The following is a 23,982-nucleotide window of genomic DNA, read 5'->3' on the forward strand; positions in this document are numbered from 1 at the left end:
CTTTTAGTCACAGCTTACAAGTCTAACAAGTCTATTAGATTTTAAAGAGAAAGGAGGGAAGAGACGCTGCTGTATTCAAAGGGTTGTGAACAGCTTTTTCTGTGGGGGGAGGGGGGGGTGAGTAGATTGGGGGTGAAGACAAGAGGAGGAGGGATGGGTGGTAGAGAAGTTGCATTCTGAAGTCCCTCCTTTAAAAGAATCAGAATAGGAAAAAGGATCCCCACCACCCTCCTGGAAATAATATAAGAGGCAAACCTCAGAGGTAGAAGAAATACCCAAAAGGAGATGACTGCAGCTTGCAGTAATCTGTAAATGATTGCTGGCAAAGACTGGAGGCTTCAAGCCTGAGCTGTGTTTGTTCCAAAAGAAAGCCAAGAAGGACGGTGTTAATAAAGAGAGATTTAACTGAGGGCTGTGCTTGGAATAAAGTGGGCTACAAAAAGGTCACATTTGATCAGTTGGAGCAGATTACAAGGGCTTTAAAAGGTAGTGGTGGAGAAATGAAACTGGGACTGTGAAGCAATATAGCACAAGATTGATTTTGGGGGTGGAGAGAAGCTGGGACAAGTGCTTATCAGCTCGAGAAGGAGGAAGAGCTGTACTGGGTTTGTTGTCATTCCCACACTGAGTAGAGTCCTTGCTGCTGTTGTGCTTAGCCTTCCCTGCCATTTTCTTTTTTTATTATTATTTTTATTGCTATTACTGATACGATGGTGTCTATAATCTCTGACTTGGATCCTCTGAAAAGCTGGAAAGTTTTAAGGTAGGCCTATGTTTTCTTCATTGTTGTTTTTTGTGGGTTTTGTTTGTTTGTTTGTTTGTTTGTTTTTTATGGTTCAGCCCTAAATTAACTGGAGCTTGAGTTATAATCGAAATGTGAGCCCTGGGCTTAAGTAAGGGAGGACTTTCTGGTAATTAGAGCCCTTTTAAGATACAGCAAACCTTTAAGCAGATGTTTAGAGAGACTCGAGGGAGATTTTTAAGATACACTTCTCAGTGTTACAGCGCAGTGAGGAAGTGTGGATTTTTTTTTTCTTTTTTTTTTTTAATTTAAGGAGAGATTGCTCTGTAAATTCAAGTTAATAGCAAAGTCTCACACCAGTTGAAACTGTAGCATGAACTCACTGCTTTCTTTGCTGTGCTGTGCAGCGGAATGGGAGGAAAACTTCAGAGCAGAAAAAAGCAGCATGAAAGGAGAGGGAAACTGTTGGGGGCTATGGATGGGAAAATGTTCATTCTGTTCTTTGATTTTGTTGTTGGAATTTCCACTTTTCTTTATCCCTTCTGATGAATGTATTTGATACTTAGAAATTTTTACTGATTTTTGCATTCAGCAGTGCTGTGGTTTTTTTTTTTTCTTTGAATAGTGAATAACATTAATTCAAACCACCAAAAGCAATCAATAACCAAAAGCACTGTCATTGCCTGCTGCAGATATTAAAAATCTAGTGTCAAGTGGCCACGTTCAATGCTGCTGTAACTGCATCGCTTTGCTGATTGAGAAACTTGACGTGTAAAAAGTTTGCAGATGGTTTGTAGAAACTTCACAGAAATAGCTGGGGATGTAGTTGGTTAAATTATAAAATAATTTGAATACAAAGTTTTTTTCTCTCAACTGAGATGCAAAACGTAAATATGCACCTGATATAGTTTCCTGGTGCTTTTTGCTTTTTTTTTTTTTTTAAGGGGACAATTGCAAAAATTTTGAGGGGGTGTATGAGTTGTGGTTTTGTTTGTTTTAATGATGCTGAAGTGTAAGTGAGAGTCTTGCTACAGTGCTTTAAGTGGCTTCATGCACCTTGAGCTGAGCAAGCCCTCAAAATCAAACCATGGCATCTACTTACAGGCTGAGGTTTTTTCCCTTATATTTGCCAAGCGTTTAACTTCCTTTTTTCAGAAGTTAAATTTTCTCTGAATGTCTTCTGAGCCTGTGCACAGCAGCGTGTGCGAGGATCCCTTATGCTCCTCTGTGCCATGTGAGAATGGGCTGAAGAGTTCTACTACAGATTTGGCTTTTAATTTTCTTATTAAGACTGTCAGCACGTAGTTTTTATTTGACGTCTGAAACCTCAGCGTAGAGGTTGGCGTGCTGCAAGCAGAGGGGTCTGAGTGGCATCAGAGGAAGGGTGGTCACGTCAGGGTGATCCGCACTCAGAATGACTCCTGTGAGTCATCCGCTGCAAGCGAATGCCAGGAAAGTGCTTTTGCAGAGCTCCATATGTGTTGTCTGCAGCGTGTGTGCACCAGAAGAAGCTATTCTAGGAATTACTTTAAAAGTTTATCCCGTTTGGAGACAACTTCTGTTTCCTCTGCTAGGGTAGTCAGGTGATAGCAGGTTTTTGCTGACGAAAGGGATGACACGGAGGACATGAAAGCTGAAGTGATTTAAGGAAGAGAGACTGCTGCTCTTTCAAACAATCCTGTTTTCTTAAGAAAGTGATGTGTTTATATGAGTGGAGCAGACATATCCTCCTGGTGCTCTTTTCCCTAAAGCGTGACTGAAGTTTAACAACTTTGTATGTGTGTGAACCTGGAAATTAGGGAGGTACAGACAAAGAGCAGGTCAGGGATGTAATTAAATCAATTTACGCAGCACTTCTTTATGTAGTTACTGTGTATGATCACAGCAGCAACTCTGTATGTACAGATAACTGTGGGATGCAGAGGGTTAAAAGCCCCTTTCAGAGTCTAAAGGGTGGCTATAAAGAAGAAGGGGACAGGCTCTCTAGCAGGGTCTGTTGTGATAAGACAAGGGGAAATGGTTTCAAACTAAAAGAGGAGAGGTTTAGATTAGATATAAGGAAAAGGTACTTGCAATAAGGATTATGAAGTTCTGAAACAAGTTGCCCAGAGAGTGATGGGTGTCACCCATCCCTGGAGATATCCATGGTTAGACTGGATGGGGCACTGAGCAACCTGATCTTGCTGCAGGTGTTCATTGCAGAGGTCTGGACTAGACAACCTTAGAGAGTCCCTTCCAAGTCAAACAATTCTACAACACTATGAAAATGCACGAAGAGGCAGTGTAAGTGAAATGATCGATAGTTAAATAATAATAATAATAAATCAGCTGGAAGTCAACATACAGGTCATGGCTTGAGATGCCAGCTCAATTCCTTATAAATTTTAGTTTCTTTCCTGCAGTCCGGTTTCCATCTAGTTTAGTCTGATGCTGCTGAACTTACTGGCTACTTGTATCAAGGGAAAAGGCAGTTAATATTTATAAGAAATAGAGGTGGCATGAAGCAATTCCTGAAGACCCAGAGCGCGGCAGTAAATATTGCAGTCACCTCAACCATGGTGTTCAATGGTGGCAAATTCCCAGTCTAATTTTCCTTCTGCATGCCTATTAATTTGTCCTATGACTTGGTCATAGTTTGAGACCTGGTTGACTGGGGGAATCATAGAATCATGGAATGGCTTGAATTGGAAGGGACCTCAAAGATCATCCAGTTCCAACTCACCCCACCATGGGCTGATTGCCTCCCACCAGCTCAGGCTGCCCAGGGCCCCATCCAACCTGGCCATGAGCACCTCCAGGGATGGGGCATCCATAACTTCTCTGGGCAGCTGTGCCAGTGCCTTGCCATCCTCTCAGTGAAGAATTTTCCACCTATATCCAGTCTAAATCTCCCGTCTTTTAGTTTTAAAACATGAACCCTCAGCTATTAAAACAAATACATGGTGTGTATATAGTGTTACGCCAGACGTGCCTCTTCTGTTGTTTCTGACTGGAGTGGAATGCAAGAGGTGCAATGCTTTCTGGAGATCTTGACACCCACTAGATCCATGTTAGGGCCTCTTAACACAGGTGAGTGTGCAAAACCAAGCAAAAAAAAAAACCCACTTCAGAAAATATTTTCTTTCATTGGATTTCTTGTCAGTGATCTGAATATTAAAACTATTGGAAAGTAAGTCCATGAGAGCTTGGGCTTTTCTTTTTTTTTTTTTTTTTTCCTCCTGTTTCTCTTCAGATAAGCTCCCAGAAAAGCACCTGTGTTTTGACATTAACACACTTCTGCCTGATCTTCCTTTGTCACTCTCTATAGTGAAATAAGTGCAGTGCCTGTTGGGCTACTTGGAGCTGGGAGAGCTTGGCAAAACTTCACACCTTTGTGTAAGACCTCAGAGCTATACCAGCAAATGGTCTGTGCTTTGTGGTCAGAAACACCATTTATCTGGTTCTGAAGTGAAGATGGAAGATGGGGTCTCGTCCCATTAGCATGCAGAAGAGACAGAGATCATCTGTTGATGTTAGAGATATCTCTATGCTCCCATCTCTCCCTGTACTTCTGTGACATCATCTTGTTCCTCAAGGCATGGCATGGCTTTGGTTGCTGCTTCTGAAACTGGAGCCTGTGCTCTGAGCCCCAGCAGCTGCTGCAAGAGCGGAGCAGGAACCTTGCAAGGACAGGCACAAAAAGAAAATCCCTCCAGGCCACGTCTTTGCTCTTGCTTCTGTCCCTTTAATTTGATTCCGACAAGGCTAAATACAATGCGATAAATCACAAGTTACCTGCACAGGGAAGATCTTGCTCCCCTTTGTGTTCCTCCCTGAAGAAATAAGTGACATTTCTGTGGCTTATTGCCTTAAAAAAAAAAAAAAAAAAAAAAAAAAAAAAAAAGTTGTTTTTAACTTGACTTTGCAGTTTCTAGGAGAGATCTGAAGAGCAGGAGTAAAGCAGCAAGTCTTGCTGTCATGCTCTCCATGCAGATGACCCAAATTTCACAAGTCCTACTGAACAGGTGGAGACAGCTTGGCTAGTGGAATTGGGAACATGTCCTTGTGTGGAGCAGATGACTCCAAACTTCAATTTCCTACCATATTAATTAGCCCAACAGCCTGGAAATGGTTTGGCTTTTCAAGTATAAAAGCACCTTCCATGCTTGACTTGTCCTGGAGGAGCAATTTCAGGCATGTTGTGTTAGTGTTATGAGTTTGCTGGGGAAAAAAGTCCTTTCCCTTTCACCTCCTATGGTTACCTGTGAAATTAAATAAATAGGTTAAGTAGCTTCAACGTACAAAGCTGGGGAAAAAGACACATGCAATGGCTCAAATTCAATTATTGGCGTGGAACAACAACCTCAGAACTGTAGCACTGTGAATCCTGTTACTGATTTGACTTCTGGTTTTCTATCTCAGCAAAATTAGTGTTATGGTGAGGCTTCCTCTCCTGTATTCTGTGTCAGAGCAGACTGGTTTAGTACATGGATTTTTAACAGCAAACTACTATTCAGAAAAGGAACAAAAAATGTTTTAACATGCTTTACTCCAAGGACCCAAACAATGTTGTCTCCACCCATTCCACAAAAACAGCTCTAATAGAGTCCCAAAAGTTTAGTTCTGGGACATAATGCTGGACTCCATCACCACAATGAATACAAATAATGGAATTTTAGACATCAGTGGAGAACACGAATTCCCTAATAACTGCCAAAATATGCTTGTTAAAAGAAAAAAAAGAAGAAAAATAAAAGGGGGTATGTGAATTTTTTTCATAACTAAAAGCACTTTTTAGAAATGGTTTTCCAGTTAACATCTCTGAAAATACAAGACTACTCTGAAAGGAATGTTAGTGAGGGTCACATGAGCCCCAAGTCATCACAGAAATGAAAATGAACAGGAAGATGGTGGCTGTGACCAAGATCTAATATATAAAATATGGGCAGCAGAATGTTGTCTGGGTTCCTCCACTTCCAGTTTGAACATGTAACTCTTCAGTGAATAATACTGGGATGAAAAATTAGGGCCAGGTAACTGGTTGTAATTGAAGTACAGGTTTTTAATAACTTTTTCATGTTTTCTCTGTACTTTGCAGAAGACAACACTGGCAGTTTTTCTTGTTGCATTTTTTTTTTAAAGATTTATTTTTGTTTGTTTTGTTTTCCTGTTCTTAGACAGGATAGATGGAGTGATCGGAAAAAGTAAAGATAACAGAAAATAGCAGAGTAGGGTGTAACACTCTCCAGCATCATTGTTGATGACTAAGCCTGTGCAGATTTATTCTTGCATCTTTATTTTCCTCTGATTAAAATTCAATATAGCTCTTTTCAGTAAGAGGTTATTCTCTACCGTTTTACTAAAAACAATCCTCTTTTCATATTGAGCCTGTATACAAGCTCATTACATCTTGCTCATTTTGGACATGAGTTGGTAAATCTTCCAGGTGCTTCATCGGGGATTTAACCATCCAATTCAAATGAATGCTCTTTTACAAAGAGGTTTACTTACAACTGCTGCTGTGCTCCTTTGTCTAATTGTTTAAAGTGCCCTAACCCCTTACCCATGTAATATAAAATTACCAAAGCAGTATTGCAAGTGTTTAGCAAGAGTGGAAGATAGTAAATTTGCAGTCATGCTCATCCCAGCTACCAGGGACTTGCAGTTCAAGGACTTCCTATGTTAGCAGTGATTTTTTTTATTTTTATTTTTTTCCTTTGATGAATGATCCCTCATTGAATTTATCTGTATTCTTTGCAGTTTTAAATTTGAACGAACCCACAATACCTTGCAGCAAAGAAATTCTGTAGTTTGACCCACTGGTTGCATCTATGTTAACAAAGCAATGTGTTGGAAGGACTATTTTAGGTGCAATTTTGTCTTGCTTCTATATGTTGGGACATGCAGTAGCCGTTTGAGGTGTTTTCATGGAGTTCTGGAATGGCTGATGTTGGAAGGGACGTCTAGGTATATCTGGTCCAACACCTGTTCAAGCAAGGACACCCAGAGCAGGTTGCTGATGTTCAGATGACTTTGGAGATCTCCAAAGAGGGACAGACTCCACAACTTCTCTGGGCAATCTGTGCCTGTGCTCACTTTGCCTCCTAAGGCCTTGAGATGTTGAATTCATTCTTCTTTCTTTGGAGGGCAGGAAGATCATGTTGTTTCTGCATCTATTGTGCTTCAGAATTTAATTTCTGACTAGTAATTATCAGTGATCAGTTACAAGGATATACATATTATAAGATGATAAGAAAAATCAGGATCCTCCTCTCCTACACACATTACTTTGTTATATTTGCTTTCATCTACCATTTTATTATCTTCATGTTGCAAGTCAATGAAAGTACAAACTAGATCTCTGCACCAATTTGTAACTAACCCATTCTGAATCTTAAAGTTTGTCTAGTTCTGTGGATCTGAAATGAGGAAATTACTCTGTAGAAAGGAAAGGTTGTGGAGAACTTACATTATGCTTCAAGAGATAAGGTTGTAATTCAATGTCTCCCCAGACTTGAGACAGTTAGGATGAGTTACTTAATCTCTGTGTGCCTCAGTTCCAATCCTGTAAAGTGGAGTTAATACTTGTCTTATCTATAAACTTGCCATGGCATACAGTTCTATCCACGGAGAGCCCACAGCAATGAAGTTTCACTCTTTGGCAGGACTTTTTAGCACCTGCCCTCATAAAAATAACTTCTGAATGAAACCAGAATTAAACTCTTTAGAGAACAAGTAATTCCGTGCCCTTCCCTCAGTATTTCTGCCTTTGCTAGGAAACTCCTTGGACAATCACTCAAATATCCCTCTGTGCAACAGTTTTCTATTTTTCCAAGAAGTTGTTAGGGTGAAGCTGGTGGTGGAAGCATGGAATCTGTGAATGAATGCAGAAATGAATGCTTTGTCTGTTATTTACCCAATGGCAAATTACTTAATTTTGTTGTTTTATTTTCCTTTATTTTCCTCTCTTTTTTTAATTCTTCTGTGCACTAAAATTTTAGCACAATTTGTAAACTCACTGTTTTGCTTTATTAATGCCCCCACCATCCAGTCATTCATGTTCTATCTCTCCTTTGTATGCATTTCCTTCTCTACATAGATGCTGCTTTCTGGTCTCATAGATGGATGCCTATACAAGTAACTTGTCATAGCTTCATTTCTTTCTCTCCTTGATTTTCTTATTTCCCTCTCCCTCACCCCCATCAGTGGAAATGTAGCTCTACTTACCTGTGGTTCATCACCTTCTTTCAGAGATACTCAGGCTACATGGCATTTTCCTGGCCTTCGGTAAGATGGATACCCACTGTGTCCTGTGTCTGTGTAAGGTGTAATTAGGGCAGCGAAACCCTTTTAGTACTTATTTTTCTAGCAGCTGTTCTTACAGCATTGTCTAAATAACAGGCTTTGTTCTCCTCAATAAGGATTCATTAAAGAATAAGACGCTGCCAAGCATGGACGAGAAGCAGGTGATACCAGGGATATTTGTAGTCTTTTGCTGGATCTCTGCAAGAGCCAGAGGATTTTCTTTTGATTGACCTGAGCAGGAGCTGAATTTCTTGTGTGTAAGGAAAATGATCCAACTTTTCCCTGTGGATGTTGTCTGATGGGCATCACCATCTCCCAGGGAAGCTGTTTAGACTTCAGGAGCTCTATCATTTGTGGAAAAAAATGCTTCCTATAACTAAAAATAAATAAACAACCTCTTAGTGTAACCTAAATGTTATCATCTCCCCTTCTGTAATTGAATAGCTGGACCTGCTTATACTGATAATACAAGAATTTTCTTTAATTAAACAACAAAATTCTCATAAAATTTGTGTTTTTATGAAACTTTTCTTGGATAGTTTTTCCCTGATTTTCTGTATCCTTTTGCTTTATCATCGGTGGAACAGGCTTCTTAATTTTTTTTATTCCTCATGATAAAGTCAATGCACCTACTATGTAGAGTTGACAGCTCATTACAGGGCACTTGCTTCCAAGCTCTTGTTAATGCACCACTGTGCTAATGGACCACTGTTAATCAGCAGATACTGATTTTTATCTATTTATTTGTTTTAAACTAATACTTAAATGTTAAGATCTTCTAAAGGTAGAAATATTGGGAAGCTCAGCAATTATCATAATAACTGTACTGTCTCTCCTGTACTGTCTCTCCTGTTGAATGTATAGATTTCAGATTGTTGAAAAAAATCTATTGTGTAAGTTCTGCTAGATTATTTTAAAATAGATTTCAAGCTAAATTGTCTTGCAGTTAGTTATTCTCCTAAAAAGCTTTACACATCCTGATTATCTGTACCTCTTAGAGGATGAATTTCATCCTTCACATAACTTTATGGGAGATTATGGGAACAAGTAGTGGAAGACTGATTCTCAGGTGAACATGCCTGAAATGCAGGCAATATTTATCTTACAGCAGCAGATCAGTGGAGCCAGAACTTAGGTAGGACTGGAAATTTTATCTATTAACATTTTGTGGCAAAGCATTCTCTTAAACAGCTTAAGTATATTCCATACAAGTTTGCAAGGGAAAGTAAAGCAGGGAGGAGTTAACTTTTTTCTGTAGTTTTAAGATTTTTAGTTTTAGATAGGGTTCTCCAAATCCCAAAGAAAACAGTGATGTGAAAAGGCTATAGTTGAGTCTTTTGAAAGCTGTGGACGTTGCCGTTCAGAAATGCATGTGGATCTAAAGGTCTTTCTTCATTCAAAATATATTGTAAATGTACAAGTGAGTTAAGGTACAGTTGTCACTCTGATACTGCATCTCCCATTATGCTCATCCTGAATCAGGAGACATTGGCTGATCCGTTGGCAGATCTCAAGCTGAATCTATCTGATCCACAAATAGTAACTAAATTCACCTTCAGGCATTTTTAGAATGGACATAACATCACTTCTCAACCTTTAGCACTGTAATTAATCTTTACTTGAAGAAAGCAAGGGCTTAGAGCATGTTAATGGAAGGTGGATTCTAATCCCTGGGAGGTTTGCTTGGCTTTGCATGAGAATCCCTTTGATAGGAAACTGACCCATGCTATGGAGTTGATCATTTGAGTCAGTAGAGCTGTTGGGCATTTTTGCTAATATGGTGGACATCACTCTGGTTTTGCCTGAGAACTGCTGAGGCTTGTGGATTTCCTTGTAAACCTTAGAATTGTTACTTCTTGGAAAAATTGGCCTTGGCAGGAGTTGTAGAATGCTGCTGACCAGTGTCAAGTTTCATCTGGATGTGCCAAAATAAGCGATTTCTGTAGGCAGAGCCTTGGGAAAATTTATGGACTTAGAAGGGGGGAAAGGTATTAAAGGCCTCAAATAGGATGATGGGGAGAAAAGTATTTAAACACTGATGTAAACTTTCATTGATTCCAAGAGGAATTAATCGAGGCAGTATTTTATGTGACTTGGAGTTGGATTTCCAGCTGACATGAACTGACAGTGTTCCTTGGAGCAAGTTGTACTGGCTTAGACTATCTGAGAGCTGGGACCTTGGAGAAGACTTGACATCTTTCTTCTTCCATGGAAAATGTTTAGATCTAATGGGTGAAAAAATGTTCTGTCCAGAGCATTTACTGTATGAATTACTTCCAGCCTGCTGTTGACCAGATTTACTCTGTCTGAAGTCTAGACTCCGGAAGGCTCTTGGGAATAAGATTAATTTAGGCTTTAAATTTCTAGTTATTTTTCCCTCTATTTAAAAGAAGTAAATGACCTATCTCTTTGCTCTTTCAATCAGCATTCAAGTAAACTAATAAATTTAGCGTAATCTTCTAAAAGATCTGACCCTATAACATCCTAGTTTGCAGTCAGGCTGTGTAAACCAACTATGTAAGTTGCACAGCAATTTTAAGTCACTGGGAAGTGGTAATAGGGGAAGCCAAATCTGCGGCATCAGACTAAAATATCTCTGCTGCCCTTTAGAGCTAGTTGTGATTTTTGCAAGAATTTTTTTATTATTCCTGATAAGGCAGTTTGTATTTTTAACCCAGAGCAATGAGGCTCCTCCATAGTGCTCTGGGACTGCTCTTACACTTAGTTCAGATCTCCTAGCTGTTTGCTGAATGTTAAAGCGTCATCTGTGGTCAGTAAGTTGCTCCTTTGCTGTGAAATTCTTAAAATCTGTGGTTAATGAGAGATCATGGTGTTTATACAGGTCTTACAAGTGCATCTCCAGAATCTGGTTACATGATTCCTCAAAACTGGCAAGGTCACTGTTTCATGTGATCTTCAAGATCTTTACTTAAATCTTATAAGAAAAAATGCCAATTAGATACAAGAATTTAAAAGCAGTCTCTGTTCTCCATGCCCACAATCTGGAGAAAAAACAAAGTTACTTTTTTATTAAGAGGTTCCGTGACTTAAATATACACTCCCTAGCAATATTTTATATAAAAAATTACAAGACCTGCTTCAAAATTAATGTCTCATATTTTATTTTTTGGCTCACCACATCAGAGGCAGATGTTGGTGCTATGGCAGTAGAGGGTGAACCTTCCCACCAATATTCTGTTACGTTTTGTTGCCATGTGACAGATGGTGGCAGAGGGGCAGTCTGACAAAATGTCGTCTGACACGGAAGTGCATATGAGGCAAATAGGCAAATGTGTACCACTGAATTCCTTCACACATCCACTGATTGTCATCCACTGATACTCATTGCTGAGTGTTTGTGGAGACCAGAAAGTGCATGTGAGCACAGTGGTGTGTTTCAACAGTGATGACAACAAGGAGAAAGACAAGCCGCATTCTGAATGGCCACGCACAGCTGTCACACCACAGGAGTGTCTTGATCAGCTCAGCCATGTGAATCAGCGAATGGCAACTAAGTTGTAGAAATAGCATTTTGTAGCTGTGAATTTGCTGTATCGATTATGTTATTGTTCTGTTGTAGTTTCCATGGACTTAATAGGAGGCGTTACTTTCAGAGCAAAGTACATTCAGCCTGAATTTTCCCATAGTGATGTGTCTGAGATGTGGTTATTGCACTTCTACATCCTTCTTTCTCTGATGCATGGATACTACATAACAGTACACAAGAAAGCATCCAACAACAAAAAGAGGTAATTATTTATATGGTGACAAAATAGCAAACAGGATTTGATTCACTACCAAAACATTCATGCTGTTCACATTGGTGTAGTTGAACTGAGACTGAACTGAGCAGAGATAAAGTTGCAGATCCAATTCCAAGAGGCACAATTTTGTCCTATTACAGAAAGATAAGAAGTTACGGTTGCCAATATTATTTTTGGTGCAGTTACAAATATTTACTGTATGGATATCATAGGAGAAAAGTCCTAAGCAAAGGCTTCGCTTATGGGGGAAAAAAAAAAAAAAAAAATCAACACTGTAGTCACTTTTTTAAAAAATAAAACACCTTAAGATCAAAATGTACTGTAATGTACAGAAACCTGGCTGGACTGTACTGCATTAATCTGACTGTAGTAATCATTGCCTTGCTTTCCCATTAAATTCTCTGCAAGTTACAGCAGGCTTGTTTGGTTCTTATGTATTGGCAATTCAGTTTATGGATTAAATTTAAGCAGATATTATGAAAATGCATGCTATAACAACAGGGAAAAAAAACAAACAAACGAACAAGCTGCTGTGATGAAAATGAGCCATGTACACAGAGAACTTGTGATGTGGACATGTAAAAATGTTGGACTCCAGGTTGCAACATTGCAAAACATGACAATTTGGAACGCAAAATAAGTTCTGCTTTCCCTCCCCTCCCCCCCCATTTGCTCTTATACAATAGCAGTCGGACCACACAGGAAGTTTGCACAAATCTACACGGTGAAAGTGTATGGGAAAGCAGAACCAGTTCAGCAGCAAAAGGCTGAGCATTTCTTATTCCTTCAGCAGCTGGAAGCTTAGTGGCACTGTTGAATAAAATCAGCTTTCCAGGGAGAAATCTGTATAATCAGTATGTATGATGCTTTCTTAAGATGTGATGATCTGGAACAGGGTAGTTACCTATATATGGTAGCTTTGTATCTACTCAGTAGAAGCAGCCAATTCTGAATTCCTTGTGGAAGATGATAAAAATATGCTTTGACTGAGGGGTTCCAGCAATAGTTAGCTAATCATTTCAGACCTAGAAGGACTTCCTTATGAGGAGTGTTTAATTACAGAGGCAAAGAGTTATACAGAATAATGAGCACGTCTCAGAAATGGCGATTTAGGCTTTTGTTGTTCGAATTTTGTCATAACACAAAGGGAGGGGAAAGTCTTGCAAGAGATTGGAAAGCAATAACCCGCATGAAAATGAGCTTGGAGGATACAGTGCCAGCGGATACCATGGAGGCCATATGCTTAGAATTGGGGAGATGAAACTAAAAGGATTTTAATGGGTGATGAGAACATCTACAATTAGATAGGATTAAAATGGATGGGGAAGGATCTAAGTGCTCACACTTTGGCCAACTATTATCTGAGGTCGAAGACAATCTTTCCTTTTTTGGGAACATATCCCTATCCATGTAGGCTCTTTGTATCTCTCAGGGATAGAAGGTCATATAAAACAAACTCCTGTCTGTTCCCATGAGACAGTTCCCGTGTTACACAAGAGTGTTAAAATCCTGCTAATTGAATTTTCTCTCTTAATGCTGAATTCTAGCAGTATTTACTTTATTGATGCAGTGCATGAGTCAAAAGGCAAAATAAATCTTTCAAGTCTCATGTTACTGAAGAATATACTTTTATTTAGCAGTATTATATGTGATAACTTAACCACTTTCTGTACCAACGTGTTCCACAGAGTAATTTTGCATTGCATTAAAATAATTATCCATCACTATCTGAACTTCATGTACTGTCACATAGGTAAATTGTATACTTCAGCAAGCCAGCATGCATTCTGAAATTGTTATGGGAAAGATTTGCATTAGGAAAATATAGATTTCCTCCCCCTCCTCCCTATGATAAAAATCTCCGTATACAATAGCATTACTGCCACATGTCATGGGGCATTACAGAGTTACAAATTTATCAGCCCAACCAAATGTCTGAAAGAATAATGTCATATTAGTTATGTTTCAGCTGTAAGCCTGGTCTGTTTTAACCTTGATTTGTGTGGCAGCTAGCCATACCAACAGCTTGTGCATGGTTGATAATAAACAACTTTGTTTTAATGTTACAAGATTCTCATTTAATTCCTGGGAGTTTGATGCATTGATGACCAAAGACAAGATTAATTCAGACACATCACTGGGGTAAAACATCAGATTAGGCTAACCACAAAGTACATGGTCCTGAAGGTTCCAAGATCATAACATCTTTTGTATGTTGTAAAGTTTCCCAAGTTGGATAACACAGTAGAAAATACTGAGACAGCAAACTGCTTTATGCACACAGCAAGCCTTAGTATAACTTGGTTCTGTTTCAATTTTCATTTGATTTTACCTTTGTGTGGGAAGATCTATATGTTCAAGCCAGAAAATTTTTAGATAGAAAAGCTTTATTAATTTGCAATTCTACATTTTCCCCCCTGCCATTTTAAGAATAAGAACTAATTGTGGAAGAGCTGGAACCATTGAAATTTGTTCTAGTTTTTCTTTGTTTTGTATATGGGGGAAGGCAAGGGAAAGCTAGCTGTTGTTGTTTTGTTTTTAATTTTGATGGCTTCAGTATTTGGGAGAGTGAGCGGGGGGGAAAGGGGGGTGTTTGTTTTATATTATTTATTGTTACTTTATTATTATTAATTTCACTTGCTATATGGCTTTGCATAGTTTGTTCCAGAAGTAATGCCTCCTATTTATTTCCATGGAAACTGCAACTAATAGAAAGAGAATAATAACAAGGCCAAGTGTCAGGTCTTGCGCTTTGGCCACAATAACCCCATGCAGCGTTATAGGCTTGGGGATGAGTGGCTGGATAACTGTGAAGAGGAAAAGGACCTGGGGGTGTTGGTTGATGCTCGGCTGAACGTGAGCCAACCGTGTGCCCAGGTGGCCAAGAGGGCCAACGGTATCCTGGCCTGCATCAGAAATAGCGTGGCCAGCAGGAGCAGGGAGGTAATCATCCCCCTGTACTCAGCACTGGTGAGGTCATACCTTGAGTATTTTGTTCAGTTTTGGGCCCCTCACCACAAGAAAGACATTGAGGCCCTGGAGCGTGTCCAGGGAAGGGCAACAAAACTGGTGAGGGGTCTGGAGCACAAGTCTTATGAGGAGCAGCTGAGGGAGCTGGGATTGTTTAGTCTGGAGAAAAGGAGGCTCAGAGGAGACCTTATTGCACTCTACAACTGAAGGGAAGCTGTGATGAGGAGGGGTTTGACCTCTTCTCCCAGGCAGCAAGGAAATGGCCGCAAGTTGTACCAGAAGAGGTTTAGGTTAGACATAAGGAAGAGCTTTTTCTCTGAGAGAGTGCTGGAATGCCTGCCCAGGGAGGTGGTGGAGTCACCATCCTTGGCAGTGTTCGAGAGGCGTCTGGATGAGGAGCTACGAGATATGGTTTAGTGGCTTGTGGTAGCAATGGTAGTGGGAGGACAGTTGGACTAGATGATCTTGCAGGTTGTTTCCAACCTTGCAATTCTAACACTAGCTTGGTAGAGCAAATTCTCACCTACAAAACACTATTTTTTCAACATAGTCACCATCATTAGCCATGCATTTTCACCAGCAATGATCTAGAGCCTGTATGCTGTGCTCATAAAAATCTGCACCGGTGGAGGTAACCCATTGTTTTGGTGTTTCATCACCCACCACCTCACTGTGCTCATGTCCTCTAGCTGGTCTTCATTAACATTCAGCAACTATTGATAAATGTCAGTGGTGCAATTTTTAACACATGGTGGAATTCAATGACACAGATTTGGGGTGTATCTCCAATGGGATACGGGAAACTGGAGAAATCTGGAGAGGGACCCTTATCAGCATGATATCAAAGTGTAGCATAAATAGGACAAGGGGTAAAGGATTTAGACTGAAAGAGAATAGATTTAAATTAGGTTTCAGAAAGACATTCTATATTTAGAGGGTGGTAAAGGACTGGCACTGGTTGCCCAGAGAAACCATGGATGCTCCATCCCTGGAGGTGCTCAAAGCCAGGTTGGATGGGTCCATGGACATCCTGATCTGGTGGGGGACAACCAGCCCCTGGCAGGGCATTGGAAATGAATAGCTTTTCAGATCCCTTCTCACTCAAACCATTTTATGTTTTTGTTTGTTTGTTTTTTAAATGATCAGAAGTCAACTCCACAGAGTTAGGGATTTGGATAAATGAGCATCGAAACCAAAGTTGAATCTCTAGTGGTTCTTTGTGGTGAAATTAATCAAATCATAGGAATGATTCTTAATTGTACAATAAACTTCTCCTTTTTCGCAGCTTTATATTCTTTGTTTGCCAGATGGCTGAGCATAGAATCATAGAAGAGTTTAGGTTGATCATTTAGCTCCAACCCCCTGGCATTGAGCACCTCCAGGGATGGGGCATCCACGGTTTCTCTGGGTAGCCTGCAGTAGGGCCTCATCATACTCCAAATAAAGAATTTCTTCCCAACATCTAATCTAAATCTCCCCTTGCTTAGTTTAAAACCATTTCCCCCTGTCCTGTCACTGTCAGACCATGTAAAAAGTTGGTCTCCCTCCTGCTTATAAGCTTCCTTCAAGTACTGGAAGGCCCCAGTAAGGTCTCTTCGGAGCCTTTTCTTCCCGAGATAAACAAGCCCAGCTCCCTAAGCTTTTCTTTGTAGGTGAGGTGCTCCAGTCCTTTGATCATCCCTACGGCCATCCTCTCATCTCTTTTTCCCTCTCATGGAAAAAAAAAAAAAAATACAAGCTTTGGGCATCAAACAGAATTCTGTGCACAAACATGGCTGGTAAAACTGGAAAAATGTTTAGTCTTTCTTCTTTTCTTCTTTCACTTGGCAAGTCTTCATTTCCTAATTTTTTTTTTTTCAAGAAAGCAACAATGCTGTTTATGAAATTTCATCATCTGTGTGGTGTGGTTCATTGGGAGGGGGGGAACAAGGATAATAGTCTTTATTATGAGTTTGATATTTGTGTCATGGAGAAATAAGAATGTTGCCTGTCATTCCGGTACAGAGGAACCATTAGGAGCAAAGGTAATGAACACATCCAGTACTGCCAGTTTTCATATCCTGGAAAAAAAAATATTATGTGAATGAGGAATTTGGGTCTTTAAAAACTCAAGGAAAAGACACTTGTACACAAAGATGTTTAAGTTCGAAAACCTTAAGTCAGATGGTAAAAATGTACAAATTTTTAAGTTATTTTTCTTTAATATGTGATTTTCTTAATCACATACTGCAGCTTTCTTTATTTCTACCCGAAGATTATTGCAAAATCCTAGGACTTCCTTAGAGACCTACATTTCTTTTGAGATTGTCAGCCCAGGATTTTCAGAAACATGAACATTTCTGACCTGGTAAGGTAAGAAATGACTCCTCTAAATTCCCCATGAACTTCAGACCAAAGATCACTTCTTCTTCAGCTGTGACTATTTTAATTTTCCCATCAGTCTGAACTACATGCAACACAAGCAGTTCTTGTTTCATGACTTCAAGTAGAAGTATCTGTCCTGTTTTGGGGAGAATTTTTCATGTTATTATGTGTTATAGAAACTAAAGCTCCTGCCAAGCATTCATAGAAGACGTTAGATTGTGAAGTTTTTCATCAGCGCACTTCAAGAAAAGATTGGAAGTCATTTAACTGTAGTTCTTCTATATTCTCAAGCTTATGGCTGGCAGTGCATAGTTTTAAGACTTCATATTGGTGGTGATCAATCTCAGTTGCCTGTCTCCAGTTTATGCGTGAAGACAACGTATTTATGTTTTTATTTGTCCTGGAAGACTAAGCCAAACCACATGCTTTATAATCATAGTGCTGGGTGGGGATCTTTTTTGTTGAGCTTTGTTTGTCCTGGAGATTGTTAGGCTGATCTATTTGTTTAAAAGAAACAAAATGAAAATGAGACGCCTATGGCCAAGTTTTCAAATTATCCTCTTGCTCACTCGCCCTCAGTAAGACAGGAAAAGTGAGGGCTAGTGCTCCAAAATCTTTTATGCTCTCATTTTTGGAATTCAGGCTCTTGAGAGAGCCTGGCCTTTTGCCCACATCCTGAGTCCAGCTCAAGCACTACATTTTTTCAGATCTGAGCAATATAAAATTGAGACATCTATTTGGAACTTTTAAAGCCAATTCTTGTTGCAGGCATCTCCTTTGAGGTATTTAGCTGCCTTTAACTGCTATTGACTTAGAAGGCCATTGATGTCTGGATTTTATGCTCATATCAAATATTTGGAGAAAGAACCCCAGTTTTGAGACATACATTTCCATTATATTTTTGAACCACCATTTCTTCTGTGTGAATCTGAATTGTTTCTAATAATGTGCTAAACCTTTGCTTAGAGGTTTTGTTTGGCAAAGAAACGTATTTGCTTGTTTGGGGCAGGCCGAGTTTTACTGCTTCAGTTCAGTTTCCTGGTGTTCTCCAAAATGACAGCGGTTTACCTGGGAATCTTGCCAGTTATAGACTTGAAATAGCAATAGTAAGATTTGTGTGCTCATTCGAGGCTTACATAAGGTTAAAACTAATATTTGTCGGCATGATTAAATGTGTTTGGTATTTCAGGGGGAGTGATGTATCTAGCTTATGTGATATGCTTACTGCCTTGTGGGGGTTCATATGAAATATAGCAGCAGCTCAACAAGTTGAGTTGTTGCACATAAACCAGTAGACTAGTGCCTGCCTAACACCTCTTAATATAAATAAGGGAGTCATATCTTTATCTACATACAAATAATCAGTAAACAAAGGATTCTATTCTGATACAAAATAGATTCTGTCATTCCTCTGCTTCACCCCAAGTGTCTTTGCAACAGACACGTGCAGATGAGTTAATAAGTTTGACAACTTTTACAGCAAAATAAATAAATAATAGTAAATGATAACGTAGCAGAAGTTTGGGGTGTGGGGGGGGGGTGAGTATCCACTTTTGAACTGTGATGCAAAAGCCCAGTACTTCCTATCTGCAACTGGTACAGACTGGTGGTAAATTTTGACAACACCTGTACTAAGCAAAAATGGTATATCCTAAATCTTCCAGTTAGTAGAGAGATGTGACACGGATGCATCCACTAGCAGGCTGGCCAAGCATTGTCCTGCACACAGACAGTTTTAACTGGTAAATGGATACTTTGAGAGTCCAGAAAGAAAAGGAGGTTGATAAAGCAGGTTCCCAGAGAGAAGTAGTTTTGGAGAGCAGAAGGCATTTCTACATCTTTCTAGGAAAAGATAATCACAGTTGGAGAAAAGACGTGGGAAGTGGGCCAAATTCAGGAGAATAAAGATAAAGGATGTGTGGCAATAAATGTTGAGAGGTGTCTGGAGATGCTGGTTGGTGTTGTGGTTTAACCCCAGCAGGCAGCTCAGCAGCGCAAAGCCTCCTACTAACTCTCCCTAAGTGGTAATGGGGAGAGAATTGGAAAAGTAAAAGTGTAAGAACTCCTGAGTTGAGATAATAGACATTAAGATACCCATATTAGACATCCATCTTTAATAGGCATTAAGATCTCATGAACAAAAGATGACCTGTGTGTGACATGATCCAGTAAGGTACAGCTTAATGTCCTTATTTGCTAAATAGCTCCTGGCACCCCTATGATATTAATAGATAAACAAGATCAAGCCTGCAAGGATGCTCCTTAGGTGCAAGTTTCACAAAGTAAAAAATGAATTCTGGCTTCTAAATGTTATAAATTTAAACATGTCATGCATACACATGCATGCACATGCAATACAGGCTCAAAGATGTTGTGAAATTACCATAATACCCTAAATAGCATTTATAGTAGGTTGCAGGACAGTAAGCAGCAATGTGCTTGTGGGTATTTTCCAGAAGAGATTGTGGTTGTCATTTTAGTGCCTGTCCACTTCCAAAAAGCACAAATAAAATATGTAATATCTTGAATTAACAGGTACCCTGTGAAGAGTGAATAGGATCCACTACACACCTTTTGTGCATTTCCTAATTAGGTTTTTGAATACAAATGAGTTTATGTGGTATTAAATAACAAATTTTGCTTTGAACTCAAGCCTTACTCTAATCACCTTCTAGCTTTCTTTGATACTCTTGGGTACAAATTACTCCTCTTTCTTCCCTGTTTTCCTCAAATAATCTATCATGGATCATTAGCCATTTGAAGAAGGCCCTTGGAGAAGGAAAGCAAGTCTGTGACATAATTGATTTCCTCTCAAAAATGTGTATGAATGAAGATTTTTGCAAATGTTAGTGAGTACGGAGATAAACTTTCTATGCTTTGATTAAGAGTCTTTTGACACTTGTGTATACGTTTTGCAGCTAACCCATTTTAAACACAAATTTGACTGAATACGATGTCTGTTCTTCACAAAAGCTATCTCTTCTTAAGTATTTTAAGTGGCTTAACTTTGCATAAGAAAAAGCAGACAAAACAGGTTTAAAACCCTGGTCTGCATCTTGAAGCTGCAATAAGGGGTGTCAGTTTAGTTGGTATTCGAATGTCTTCCTACAGAAAGTTAATAATCATTTTCCACATGATTTCTCAGGGCTTTGAAACTCCTTCTACTGTAGGCACCTCTCCTCCAGCTGGTTCTCCTGCCAGCCTTCAAAGCTGATGGTTTGCAAAGTTAGAGAAGTCCCTTTTCTCACCACCCTCAGTGAAATTAATTTAAACCATATATCCAAGCAGAATGCAGGTGTCAGACTCCAACCCCAAAATCTCATCCTTGATGATAGCTTAGATATATGGTATCTATACTAGTCCAAGCAGGGGAAAGCAATAAAGCTTGCAGGCATGGCTTGTGCACTGAGAACCATTTGGTCTCTGTCTAGAAAAAAGGAGTTCTCAGATTATTTTATAAAAAAGACAGATTCAGGTTGTTATCAAGAAAAGTTCAGCTTTTCTTGATGGAGCTGAAGGAGGTTGGATCTTCTGTAGTCAAATTCCATTGTTTACTGAGATACCTGACTCCCGAACCAAGGCTGCCACTAAAAGCATACCAACGTTGACCCTGAACAAAGTAGATTAGATTCTGAAGTAACTGTCTGTCAACTAAGCTATTTTAAATTAAGTTGAGCGAAGCTATTTTCTAACCAGAGGCATGTCCCTAGAACAGTATTAGTGTTGGTGGGATTTTTTTGTATTTACGCAAATCTGTCAGAGATTAATACACTTCTAGCTGCTAAACAAATGAGTGACCACAGTTTCTTCTTATCAAATGACATAACTCAAGAACACTTAAGTTTCCTTTTTTTTTTTTTCCGGAGGGGGGAAGGTCAGGGGGAGTGGTTGACTGATTTCTTTTTCCTTTGTTTGTTTTTGTTTGTTTGTTGTGGTTTTCTTCTGTGTATATTGCTTTTCTTTTTTTTCGTTTTCCTTTTTTTGAGGTCTGGAATCTAAACGAGATAAGCAGCACATTGCTTACACCTCAGCCCTTAAAACTGGTAGCCATGGCAAACTGGAAATTGCTCTTGATGACTGGTTGGCATACAAATGTATCCGTGCTGTTAGCATTTTCACATAGTCTGGATGCACTCAGATCTATGTAAGTTACAGTCAAGTCATGAAGGACTAATGGATAGGATGTATGTTTAATATCTGTGCTGTAGCTGCTTATCTGTAGGAGTCCTTTGTGATGTCCAGGTAGATGCATCATTAAACTGGAGGACAGTCAGCAGTGACATTCAGAAATCTATACATGAGAGATACTCTGCTGCACAAAAGGATTTTTTTTTTTCTATTAGTGCATAAAATTGGTGCGTGAGTGAAGTGTTTGAAGTTTTCTGTATAATTCCATTGATCACTGGCTGGAAAGAAATCCTTCTGAACTCCTTGGCTTATAAACTACTTCACTGTGAGTCACACCAAGTGCTTACTGTATATAGGATATACATGCACACTAATCTGTAATGGCTAATTAACGGAGATGCAGAAATTCTCAGCTCTTCTGCCTACTCTTTCTCCTTTGTACAGAGAAAGTTATAAGAGAAGAAAAACTGTACGGAGAATCTCTTTGAGTTGTTGAGGCCATGGAAAACATTAACAGAGACAGTGTATGGGTTAACATGCCTAAAGCGTTGTAGAAAAAACAACCCTTTCTCATGCACATATTTAGGTTAGCAATCATACATTCCAGAGGATACTCGTAACAAACACCGCATGCTCTCTTCCTAACCCCTTACTGCCCTGGGCTATGCCCTGCTGTTGAGTTGAAATCTTTTTTCATCATGCCTCGATTAATACTAGGTGCTAAAATCAAATTGGTGATAACTGCTGGTCACAGCAACCATTGTGCACACTCCTGCCAATGGCAGTGCTAGTTCTTTCCTGTTCTTACCTGCAGCTGCCTTCGTATTTTAATCATGGGCCCCGAGCAGAAATTGTCAATTAGATTGAGCCTTGTGGTGGTCTTTGAATAAATGTTCTTTAGCAGATAGATTTAGTGCCTTGCTACTCTATTCCCTGGTTTCTATGTGCAATATACCTTCCATATACACTAAAATGAAGTATCTTCCTGGGGAAAAAAATCTATCCAATCACACACCAGATAAAGTGGCTACTCTGCTGAACTCCAGAAAGAAATGAGAGGGCTTGATGAATGCCTTGAGGCCAAAACAATGATTCTCTTGCTGCTTTCTCTTGGAAAAAAAAAAAAAATAGTAAGATGGAAAATCTGAGTTATTTCAATTTAAACAGTACAGAGGATTGTGGTGAAAGAGGCAGTCACTTCTTTTATCACATCTACATTTGATCAGTGTTTTTTGAACAGTTTTGTCCCACGTGGGACAAGGAAAACTGGGAGCTTCTGTGTAACTGGCTACAAATTATTGATTAATGGGACAGGATCTTGGAGGATGCAGTGTCGTTCCACTGACTCACAAGAACTCTGGAGGGATGCTGGATGCAAATGCAGCTCAGCTGTGCTTCAAAGTATGATTGCATAGTGAGGGATTCGCCCATCTGAAAAATCGCAGACAATTTGCACATAATTATATCTTTTAGACTTGAGTGGGTTGTGGAAAGGAAAGATGACATGAATCTGGTGTTTGATTGTGTCTAAGAAAAGTCTAGTCCAAGGCAAGGAGAGACAGAACATCATCATGCATCAAACTAAAGATGTTTTTGTAGTTTCTGATTCTTTTTCTTCCTTCCTTCCTTCCTTCCTCCCTCCCTCCCTCCCTCCCTTTCCTTCTTTCCTTCTTTCCTTCTTTCCTTCTTTCCTTCTTTCCTTCTTTCCTTCTTTCCTTCTTTCCTTCTTTCCTTCTTTCCTTCTTTCCTTCTTTCCTTCTTTCCTTCTTTCCTTCTTTCCTTCTTTCCTTCTTTCTTTTTCCAAATAAGTTTTAGTTATATCACTGATTTCATTGTGAAAGGTATGCAAGATGCTCACACTCTGATGCAGGTGAGAGAAAACAACTCACTTGAATGGAGTGTCATGGTACCTGGTGAGCATTGAGGTAAGTTCAGGATCAAGCAGTACTATGGGTCAAAAAAAGAGGAAGAAAGGAAGAAATGTATCTAACACATGTATAAGTAATTCTCCATCACTGGCAGGAGCGTAAACACAGATGGGAGTTGCTGACCATAGCAACTTGGTGTTGGGGCTTAGAGGTGAACAGCGGGATTTGTTGTGCTTGGCAGCATTCGTGCACCTTCTAAAGCACTCTATGTGTAAGTGTATGGCTGGAGGACGCAAAAGATAAAGGCAGTAGTTGTTGCTGTGATATGAATGGGTATAATTAGGTGCCTTGCCCAAGGTGACATGGAAATCCTCTGTCAAAAATGAAAATGGTAATCCAGATCTCATGGAGAAAAGCCTACTGCAATAAACACAGTGTTATCCTTCCTCTTCGAGCTGCTGCTTTCCAGCTAAGCCCTCTCCTCCAGGGCCCTGGCCTCTGGAGTAGCAGGCTTTGGTTTTTACCTCTAGAAATGTAATGAGTGAAAAGAAGGTGCTTGGGCACAAAGGATTAGTGTCTGTAAGCTCCTGGCTACAGGTGGTGCATAGAACAAATGTCTCATACTGGCAAGTAGTTCAAAGGTCCATCTAAGATTGTGGGTTTGTTTTGTGTGTTTTCAGTGATAATTCATTTTTTAATTAATATTTGAACTTTGGTTTGGGAAAGTCTCCCGTGTGATGCCAACTCTGGCAATTTTATGTGATCTAAAATGGAGGCAGCATTTTCCTGTGTTTCCTCTGCAATTACAAAGCAACTCTCTTGTTTGAATTTTCCTTTGTCGTTATGAAACACAATGGGCTGA

General features: G+C 39.5%; 1 protein-coding gene across 1 annotated transcript in view; it reads left to right on the plus strand.

Annotated features, from left to right (window-relative positions):
* The first annotated feature begins 372 nt into the window (after window positions 1-372).
* The window catches only part of CELF2 (CUGBP Elav-like family member 2), a 373,475-nt gene continuing 349,865 nt past the window's right edge, over window positions 373-23,982 (plus strand). Inside the window, exon 1 of the mRNA XM_090134536.1 lies at window positions 373-763. Coding sequence (XP_089990662.1) covers window positions 711-763 — 53 coding nt within the window. The 5' untranslated portion in view covers window positions 373-710. The remainder of the gene's footprint in view (window positions 764-23,982) is intronic.

Source organism: Phasianus colchicus, chromosome 1 (assembly GCF_987193195.1).
Source record: "Phasianus colchicus chromosome 1, bPhaCol1.hap1.1, whole genome shotgun sequence".
NCBI lineage: Eukaryota > Metazoa > Chordata > Aves > Galliformes > Phasianidae > Phasianus > Phasianus colchicus.